The sequence below is a fragment of the Piliocolobus tephrosceles genome, chromosome 21 (genome assembly GCF_002776525.5).
Source record: "Piliocolobus tephrosceles isolate RC106 chromosome 21, ASM277652v3, whole genome shotgun sequence".
Lineage (NCBI taxonomy): Eukaryota > Metazoa > Chordata > Mammalia > Primates > Cercopithecidae > Piliocolobus > Piliocolobus tephrosceles.
The window spans coordinates 12,219,004-12,229,661 of NC_045454.1; the positions used below are offsets into that span (position 1 = coordinate 12,219,004).

The window sequence follows — 10,658 nt, forward strand, 5'->3', positions numbered from 1 at the left end:
GGAGCACACTGCCATTTAGGGTCCCACTCTGCAAGTTACAAGGGCATCTCTCATCCCCTCTGCAACCCTTTGTCTGCTCACCAGAGCAAGGCAGTGGGAATAGAGTTCTTTTTTTTTTTTTTTTTTGAGACGGAGTTTCGCACTTGTCGCCCTGGCTGGAGTGTAATGGCGCCATCTCGGCTCACTGCAACCTCCGCCTCCCAGGTTCAAGCGATTCTCGTGCCTCAGCCTCCCGAGTAGCTGGGATTACAGGCGTGAACCATCACGCTCAGCACAGTTTTGTATTTTTAGTAGAGATGGGGTTTCACCATGTTGGCCAGGCTGGTCTCAAACTCCTGACCTCAGGTGATCTGCTCACCTCAGCCTCCCAAAGTGCTGGGATTACAGGCGTGAGCCACCACTCCTAGCCAGGAATAGAGTTTTGATGGTCTGGTTTGTTCTAAGGAGAGGTGGAGGTTGGGGTGGTCCTGGCAAGAAAGGCTGTCCCCCTAGCTCCCCAACCTCCTCTTCCTGTCTCCAGGTGGCATGTGGAGCCTCCCACCACCACCTAGGTCCTGAGATGTGGTGAAGCCCAGCCCGTCTGCCATCATCCCCCAGCATGGACCGAGGAAGCCTCCTGCCCTTCCAGCTATGGTGCCCCCGGCCCTTTGGCACCTACTCACAGAACCAGCCGCGCCCGCCTTCTGCGGCCCTCAAGCCATCAGCCTGCCCTGAGCCTGGCGGCGGGGCCGAGCCAGACCATGGGCCTGCCCACTCAGAGAACACACCACCTGCCTTGGCCACCGAGGTCCCTGCCTCCCAGCCGGCTCCACTCCTCTCAGCAGCAGCTGCTGGTGATGAGGGTCGAGTCCTCCTGGACACGTGGTATGTCATCAAGCCCGGGAATACAAAGGAGAAGGTGGCCTTCTTTGTGGCCCACCAGTGTGGTGGGGGCAGCCGGGCCAGCTCCATGAAGGTCAAGGGACACTGGGGCAGTGATAGCTCCAAGGCAAAGCGGAGGAGGCGCTGTCTTGACCCCACCAAAGCTCCTCCTGACCCAGGGGGCCGGGAGGGCCTGGCTGCCTCTGAGGAGGGCCCTGCCTCAGCGGGTGAGGACGTGGACCTGCTCTCTGTGGCCGAGATGGTGGCCCTGGTGGAACAGCGGGCAGCCCTGGCCCTGCAGAGCTACCCACGACCGGCCACCCCAGCGCCTGTAGTTTTTGTGTCCGCGGAGCAGGGTGGACCGGCCAAGGGGGTGGGGTCTGAACGGCGGTCCGGTGGTGGGGACTGCAGCCGTGTAGCCGAGGCCGTGGCCCACTTTGAGGCGCAGAGGGACAGTCCTCCCACCAAGGGCCTCCGCAAGGAAGAGCGACCCGGGCCAGGCCCTGGGGAGGTGCGCATCGCCTTCCGCATCTCCAATGGCCGGGAGCCCCGTGCACCAGACAGCGGTCTGCCCAGTGGGGGCGGGGGCAGGCCTGGTTGTGCCTACCCTGGCAGCCCAGGTCCTGGGGCCCGAGCCAAGGACAAGATCACGTGTGACTTATACCAGCTCATCAGCCCCTCGCGGGATGCCCTCCCCAGCAACGTGGAGTTCCTGCTGGCCAGGGCGGATGAGGCCAGCGAGAGTGAGAGCCCGGCGCCCGCCAGGGCCGAGGACACTCCCCCGGCGCCCCCTCCGCCCCCTGCCCGGGACTGCGGAGCGTCAGGCTTCCACGTGGACGTGGTGGTGACGGGCGTCGTAGATGAGTGCATCTTCTTTGGCAAGGATGGTACCAAGAACGTGAAGGAGGAGACTGTGTGCCTGACGGTCAGCCCGGAGGAGCCGCCGCCTCCGGGCCAGCTCTTCTTTCTCCAGAACCGCGGGCCTGACGGGCCCCCGGAGCCACCCCCGGCAGACTCCCCGGCCACCGCGCCCGGCCCAGACGATGCCGAGGGCACGGCGGACACCTCCCTGTGTCGCCTGTACCGGCACGTGTCGCACGACTTCCTAGAGATCCGCTTCAAGATTCAGCGGCTGCTGGAGCCGCGACAGTACATGCTGCTGCTGCCAGAGCACGTGCTGGTCAAGATCTTCAGCTTCCTGCCCACGCGCGCGCTGGCCGCCCTCAAGTGCACCTGCCACCACTTCAAGGGCATCATCGAGGCATTCGGCGTGCGGGCCACAGACTCGCGCTGGAGCCGAGACCCGCTCTACCGCGATGACCCCTGCAAGCAGTGCCGCAAGAGATACGAAAAGGGCGATGTGTCGCTCTGCCGCTGGCACCCCAAGCCCTACCACCATGACCTGCCTTACGGACGTTCCTACTGGATGTGCTGCCGCCGAGCCGACCGTGAGACGCCCGGCTGCCGCCTGGGCCTCCACGATAACAACTGGGTGCTGCCTTGCAATGGGCCGGGCGGAGGCCGGGCAGGCCGGGAGGAGGGGAGGTGAAGCCGGGGGAGGGGGGGGAGAGCCCACCATGCCCACCCCTCCCCTCTCCCCCAGGAGCCGAGGGTCCGGACTGGGCCGCCTGCCCATTCCCTCACTCCAGGCAGCATTGATCCCCCACTGGAACTGAGCTGGGGTTCAGCAGGGGTGACGCAGGAAAGCACTCTGCTTGATCCTGTTGATTTTCTACTCTTCAGAACCAGGGCCGTGGACCCTCTGAGAAGGGTGTTTTTTTTATCAGCATCTCACTTTATTCTCCATTCAGCCCCAACCCCCTTCCCTGCCACGCTCTCCACCCCAGGGACCCACCAGCAGGGAGCAGACGGCAGCTAATTTTGGTACCACGTAAGGGTTCCCCCATTCTGGCCCCCATCCTCTCCCTCGCCCCAGTTCTTTCTCGCTGGAGCTGTTATTTCCCAAGAGGCTGCATCGCCCAAGGTTGGCACCTCTCCTAACCTGCCACACCACAGCTCCCGCTTCTCTAGGAATTGGGGGCTATCGGGTCACAGGTGGGATCTGGCATTTTATCATGACAGTTCGCCATTTCTGGATGGTTTGCCTATTAAAGAAGTGAGGGGAAAATAACTTTTCTCCTTAACCTCAAGCTACCAGTCTCTCCTCTTCCCCATAGAAGAGAAGAGGGGGGCAAAAAAAAAAAAAAAAAAGCTGAAGTATAAAAATCCTCCTCCTCCCGTTATTATTTAAGCTACTGCCATCAACCCCACCCCCATGAAGCTGTGAAGCCCTTTGCCTCGCTTTTGACAGCGTGGGGGGGCCCCGTGGGCAGGGACTTCGGATTTGCATTTCTGGGTTGTTTTTCCTTCCACTCTGGGCTCTCATTCAGGCATTGGGGTCTCCTCACCCCGGCCACATGTTTCTTTAAGAATCCTTTGGTCAACCAAGACCTTGATTTTTCAGGCATTTTGGTCTGGGGTATTTTTGTTTGTTCTCTCTGTGTTTTGTTTTTTTTTTCTTTCCATCATTGTGGTTCTGGAAGCTTCTAGCGTGTGGCATCTGACCAATTTTGAGTTGGTCCTTTCTATAAAATCAATATTTATAAGGCTGTGCGCAGACTGGTTTGTGTGTTGTGAAGGGAGGGTTTGGGAAGAGAGGGGAGTTGTAGGCCTGTGCATGGGGGATGGAAAAAGTGGAGAGAGAAGGGATCCCTAGCCAAGTCCCTTAGTCTGAGATTATTTTTTACTCTTCTCATCTGTGTCGGTTTGGATTTGAAAAATCTCAAAATAGTAGAAGCTTGAACAAGATTTTTTTTTTCCCCCCCCATAGAGACAGGGTCTCATTCTGTCACCCAGGCTGGAGTGCAGTGGTGTGATCACAGCTCACTGCAGCAACCTCCTGGGCTCAAGGAAACCTCCCACCTCATCCTGCCAAGCAGCTGGTTTTTTACAGGTGTGCGCCACATACCGAGATAATTTTTAAATTTTTTTTGGTACAGATGGGGTCACTAAGTTGCCCAAGTTGATCTCAAACTCCTGGGCTCAAGCAATCCTCCTTCCTCAGCCTTCCAAAGTGCTGGGATTACAGGAGTGAGCCACGGTGCCCAGCCAAGGTTATTTTGCTTTTACTCTCACCATTTTGCCGGAAGGGAGGCCCCCTTCCTCCCAGAAGCACTACACTATGCTTCTATATACATCTCACCCGTCAGACTTAGCCACAGAAGGGCTGCAGTAGAGTCTAGGAAATGCGGTCTTTTAGCTGGGTGCAATAGCCCAACAAAACTCTCTTTAAAAATCCCTGTAATTACAGTTTTAAAATAGCCACTTATTTATTTATTTAAGACAGTCTTGATCTGTCGCCCAGGCTAGGGTGCAGTGGTGCGATCTCGGCTCACTGCAACCTCCGCCTCCCAGGCTCAAATGATTCTCCTGCCTCAACCTCCTGAGTAGCTGGGATTACAGGTACTCACCACCACACCCGGCTAATTTTTGTATTTTAGTAGAGACAGGGTTTCACCATGTTGTCTAGGCTGCTCTTGAACTCCTGGCCTCCAGTAATCCACTCGCCTCAGTTTCCCAAAGTGCTGGGATTACAGGGGTGAGCCACTGCGTCCAGCTTGGGCATCTTAAATTTTCAGTTTAAAGAAAGGGAAAAATGGACATTGGGAGGCAGCTAAGTCTCTGATGTTCTTCTCAGGAAATCAGAATTTCCAGAAGACTAGGATACGTTATGGTAGTGATTTAATGCTTAGATTTTAGAATCAAAAAGACCCGGGTTTGAATCTTGTGGGGAGGGTGAGTTAGATTATTCGGACCTTCCTGTTGAGAACAACTGAAAAAAAAAAATCTCCTTAAAAGGATCAAATAGGCAATAAAATGCAGTAAGGACCCACCACGCCAAATAGTTAAGAGAATGGTATATGGGGCTCAGAAGCCACATTTGCTCTCAGGGTGTTTGCTGATGTGGACACACTGGGGTTTCTTACTTCGCAGCCTTACTGGAAGGAGCAAGCAAAAGTCAAGGCCAAAGCCGGCCCACGGTGAGCAACTGCAGGAACTGGGATCCCAGAGAACTACAAGCTCAGGTAAGGATGACCCGGAAGACTGCAGAGGTTTTCAGGATGCAGAAATCAAACGAAAAAACAAGAAAGATCCTGAGAATTTGTGGTCACAGACTGGCCCTCGGCACAGGTTCGCAGCCAGGTTCACGTCCTCCGTATGATACAGGGTACTTCTAGCTGACATGTCTGGCACAAACAAACACAAGTCCACCTGTGGAAGGAACTGTCATCTAGAAGCCCCACAAATAATTTTTGTTTGTTTTGAGATGCAGTTTCGCTCTTGTTGCCCAGGCTGGAGCGCAATGGTGCGATCTTGGCACACTGCAACCTCCGCTTCCTGGGTTCAAGTGATTCTCCTGCCTCACCTGCCAAGTAGCTGGAACTACAGGTACATGCCACGACACCCAACTAATTTTTTGTATTTTTAGTAGAGACAGGGTTTCACCATGTTGGCCAGGCTGGTCTTGAACTCCTGACCCGCCTTGGCCTCCCAAAATGCTGGGATTACAGGTGTGAGCCACGATATGGAGTCTCGCTGTCACCTAGGCTATAGTGCAGTGGCACAATCTCAGCTCACTGCAACCTCCACCTCCCCGGTTCAAGCGATTCTCCTGCCTAAGCTTCCCAAGTAGCTGGGATTACAGGTACCTGCCACCATGCCCAGCAATTTTTTTTTTTTTGGTAGAGATGGGCTTTCACCATGTTGGCGAAGCTGGTCTTGAACTCTTGACCTCAAGCAGTCCGCCCGCCTCAGCCTCCCAAAGTGTTGGGATTACAGGCGTGGGCCACCGCACCCAGCCCACCACAAATAATTCTTCAGGTAATGAGTAGTACACAAATAATCAAACACAAATGGAAATAATATGAACAAGAACCAGCAGAAACAACAAAAACACCCACAAAGTTGGCTTCACATGATGAAACTGTCAATCACTGATTATAATACAAAATTTAAACTATGTTTAAAAATTTAAAAAGCTTGGAATTATCAGCAAGGAAGCCAAAACTGTAAAAAAATAAAAAAATAAAAAAAACCCCATCAAAATGGCCTAGTAAGTAGGAAAGGAACCCACTGACGTAACTTTTACAAATGAAAAATGCAAGGTCGGGCACAGTGGCTCACACCTGTAATCCCAGCACTTCGGGAGGCCGAGGCGGGGGGATCACAATGTCAGGAGTTTGAGACCAGCCTGGCCAATATGTTGAAACCCTGTCTCTACTAAAAATACAAATATTAGCTGGGTGTGGTGGCATGCAGCTGTAGTCCCAGCTACTCGGGAGGCTGAGGCAGAAGAATCGCTTGAACCCGGGAGCTGGAGGTTGCAGTGAACCGAGGTCATGCCACTGCACTCCAGCCTGAGTGACACAGCGAGACTCCATCTCAAAAAAAAAAAAAAGAAAACGCATACCTCAGTGTTGTGTGGGGAAAAAAAAAATGCAATAATCAATAGTAACCCAATAGCTGGGTTAAATAGCAAAAATTGATCTAACACATTTATACAAGTGGCTTTTTAAAGGAAAAAAAATGATAACACATTGAATTGGCATTCCAGAAACAGAAGAAAGGATAGGTACAAAGACAATATTTATTTATTTATTTATTTTTTGAAATGGAGTCTCACTCTGTCGCCCAGGCTGGCGTGCATCTGCTCACTGCAAGCTCCAACTCCTGGGTTCATGTCATTCTCCTGCCTCAGCCTCCCAAGCAGCTGGGACTACAGGTACCTGCCACCACACCTGGCTAATTCTTTGCATTTTTAGTAGAGATGGGGTTTCACAGTGTTAGCCAAGATGGTCTCGATCTCCTGACCTCGTGATCTGCCCACCTCGGCCTCCCAAAGTGCTGGGATTACAGGCATGAGCCACCATGCCCTGCCCAAAGATGCTATTTAAATACATGATAGTTGGAAAATTAAAAACTGATAAAATACACCAACAGCATTTAAAAAAAAAAAAAAAAAAAGGCCAAGCATGGTTCCTCACACCTGTGCTCTCTGTACTTCGGGAGGTCAAGGCAAGAGTATCACTTGAGGCCAGGAGTTCAACACCAGCCTGGGCAACATAGCAAGACCTCATCTCTACAAAAATCTAATTTAGACCAGGCACGGTGGCTCACGCCTGTAATCCTAGCACTTTGGGAGGCCAAGGAGGGCAGATCACCTGAGGTCAGGAGTTCGAGACCAGCCTGGCCAACATGGTGAAACCCTCTCTACTAAAAATACAAAAAATTGGCTGGGCGTGATGGTAGGCACCTGTAATCCCAGCTACTGGGGAGGCTGAGGCAGGAGAATCACTTGAACCTGAGAGTCTGAAGGTTGCAGTGAGCTGAGATCAGGCCATTGTACTCCAGCCTGGGCCACAGAGTGAGACTCAAAAAAACGAACAGGCCAGGTGCAGTGGCTCACGCCTGTAATCTCAACACTTTGGGAAGCCGAGGAGGGCACATCACCTGAGGTCAGGGGTTTGAGACCGGCCTGGCTAACGTGGTGAAACCCCATTTCTACTAAAAATGCAAAAACTTAGCCAGGCGTGGTGGCACGTGCCTGTAATCCCAGCTACTCGAGAGCCTGAGGCAGGAGAATTGCTTGAACCCAGGAGGCAGAGGTTGCGGTGAGCCGAGATCGTGCCATTGCACTCCAGCTTGGGCAACAAGAGCGAAACTCTGTCTCAGAAAAAAAAAAAAACTAATAAAAAAAAATGCATACGTAGACACATTGAGGTGAAGGTGCCCAGCTATGTGGCCTTGAGCAATTGATTTATCTGAAGCTCAGTTTCTTAAGCTGAAAAAGGATGCTAATCGTTCCTCAAAACACTGGTAGGGCATGTAATCCCAGCACTTTGGGAGGCTGAGGTGGGCAGATTGCTTGAGGTCAGGAGTTTGAGACCAGCCTGGCCAATATGGTGCAACTTTATCTCTACTAAAAATGCAAAAATTAGCTGGACATGGTGGCGTGCACCTGTAATCTCAGCTACTTGGGAGGCTGAAGCATGAGAAGTGCTTGAACCTGGGAGGTGGAGGTAGCAGTGAGCAGAGATTGAGATCCTGCCACTGCACTCCAGCCTAGGTGACAGAGCGAGACTTTGTCTACCAAAAAAAAAAAAAGGGGGGGGGGGGTTTGCTGGCTGTGGGACCTTGCCAAGCACCAGCAGCCTCATCTATACAACAGGGCTAACAGTTCTTACCCCAGATTCAAGCCAAAAATCTGCATAAAGCAGATTAAAGTTAAAATTATCTGGATACTTTTTCTTAACAAATCTCATCTGGCACAAGTGTATTTTTTTTGGTAGTGGTGGGGGTGGATTTGGGGTGTTTTTATTTTTATTGTTTTGAGACAGGGTCTCATTCTGTCACCCAGGCTGGATAGAGTGCAGTGGCACAATCATAGCTGACTATAACCTCAAACTCCTGGGCTCAGGAGATCCTCCTGTCTCAGCCTCCCAAGTAGCTGGGACCACAGGCACTTGCCATCATACTGGCTAATTTTAATTTTTTTTTGAGACAGAGTCTCGCTGTGTCCCCCACGCTGGAGTGCAGTGGCACAATCTTGGCTCACTGCAAGCTCCACTCCCAGGTTCACGCCATTCTCCTGCCTCCGCCTCCCGAGTAGCTGGGACTACAGGCGTCTGCCAACATGCCCAGCTAATTTGTTGTATTTTTAGTAGAGATGGGGTTTCACTGTGTTGGCCAGGATGGTCTCGATTTCCTGACCTCGTGATCCGCCCGTCTTGGCCTCGCAAAGTGCTAGGATTACAGGCGTGAGCCACCACGCCCGGCCCTTAAATTTTTTTTTTTGTAGAGACAGGGTCTTTGTTGCCCAGGCTGGTCGGGAACTCCTGGGCTCAAGCAGTCCTCCTGCCTCTACCTTCCAAAGGACTGGGATTACAGGGGTGAGTGACCACACCCAGCCACAGGTACTTTTTGGAAGGGAGGTAGGACATGGGGGTTGCAAGCACAGCTGTGAGTGAAAATCTGCACACCACACGCAACTGGTTCGCAATTCTCAGTCTCAGCCACCTCACCTGCAAAATGAGAACTGAAATTGTACCTATTTCAGGATTTGTAGTCAGGGAGACTACACAGTTTGAGATATGTAGAAAAAAGTTCTCATGGGCTGGGCTTGGTGGCTCATGCCTGGAATCTCAGCACTTTGGGAGGCCGAGGCGGGTGGATCACCTGAGGTCAAGAGTTCAAGACCAATCTGATCAACATGGTCCCATCTCTACTAAAAAATAGAAAAAATTAGCAGGGCATGGTGGCAGGTGCCTGTATTCCCAGCTACTAGGGAGGTTGAGGCAGGAGAATCGCTTGAACCCAGGAGGTGGAGTTTGCAGTAAGCTGAGATCTCGCCATTGCACTCCAGCCTGGGCAACAGAGTAAGGCTCTGTCCCCCCACCAAAAAAATAGAAAAATTAGCTGGGCGTGGTGGCAGGCGCCTGTAATCCCTGCTACTTAGAGGCTGATGAAGGACAATCGCTTGAACCCAGGAGGCGGAGGTTGCAGTGAGCCAAGATTGTGCCACTGCACTCCAGCCTGGGTGATAAGAGCGAAACTCCATCTTAAAAAAAAAAAAAAAAAAGTTCTCATGATGCCTGGCACATAGTAGATGCTCAATAAATGTCAGCGAATGTGGAGGAACTTAAATTGAGGACCTATGTTTATCCTCTCATTTGATACCCCGCGTTTCAGCCCTGGAGTTGATTTGGAGGGCAGATGCTCGCTACACTCTGTACTAATCCTCCACCTTGGCCTGGCATCCGTGCTCACTGCTAAGTCTCCATCAAAGTCATAAACCCACAGGCACAGAGCTCGGTGTAGGACTCTGCTTCCAGGTGCCATCCGTCTCAGGGTTTTCTTTTGAGTTGGTTTGCTGAGCAGCTGTGTATGCACCAAAGTGTGTCCTTAAGGACAGCATGGGCCGGGCATGGTGGTTCACACTTGTAATCACAGCATTTTGGGAGGTCGAGGCAGGTGGATCACAAGGTCAGGAGATCGAGACCATCCTGGCTAACACGATGAAACCCCGTCTCTACTAAAAATACAAAAATTAGCTGGGGCTTGGTGGCACACACCTGTAGTCCCAGCTACTCGGGAGGCTGAGGCAGGAGAATCGCTTGTATCCAGGAGGTGGAGGTTGCAGTGAGCCAAGATCTCACCACTGCACTCTAGTCTGGGTGACAGAGCGAGACTCCGCCTCAACAAGAAAAACCTCCTGGGCTCAAGTGATCCTACCACCTCAACCTCTCAAAGTGCTGAGATTGCAGGCATGAGCCACCACACCCAGTCTGCATTTTTTAATAATAAGCACCCCAGCTGAGTCTGAAAATTAGGTAGGGTTGGGAAATACTTGCTCACTGGAGTTTGCAGTTACACCCGCCATCTCACACTGCTGTACCAGCAGCTGAAAGGGAAAGCCAGTGTGCCGTAGCTACTCTGCAATAGATCTAGATCTGTCTTACCCATTGTTCTCGTAGATGCTCTCAGACTTTCAAAACCCCTTGTTTTCCAGAATACCTTCTGAGGCATCCTAGTTCTTTTGTTGTTGTTGTATTTTGTTTGTTGAGACAGAGTGTCGCTCTGTCGCCCAGGCTGGAGTGCAGTGGTGTGATCTTGGCTCACTGCAGCTTGTGCCACCGGGTTCCAGCGATTCTCCTGTTTCAGCCTCTCAAGTAGCTGGGATTACAGGCTCATGCCACCATACCTGGCTAATTTTTGTAGTTTTAGTAGATATGGGGTTT

General features: G+C 52.1%; 1 protein-coding gene across 1 annotated transcript; it reads left to right on the forward strand.

Annotated features, from left to right (window-relative positions):
* Positions 1–311: 311 nt before the first annotated feature.
* Positions 312–3,470, forward strand: FBXO46 (F-box protein 46). Its single transcript, XM_023182517.2, has one exon. It carries the CDS (start codon positions 599–601, stop codon positions 2,408–2,410), a length of 1,812 nt encoding a protein of 603 aa, XP_023038285.1. The 5' UTR covers positions 312–598; the 3' UTR covers positions 2,411–3,470.
* The last annotated feature ends 7,188 nt before the right edge of the window (positions 3,471–10,658 follow it).

Bases quoted from the DNA above. Each gene is read 5' to 3' on its own strand.
- FBXO46 (XM_023182517.2), top strand. From the start codon at position 599: ATGGACCGAGGAAGCCTCCTGCCCTTCCAGCTATGGTGCCCCCGGCCC.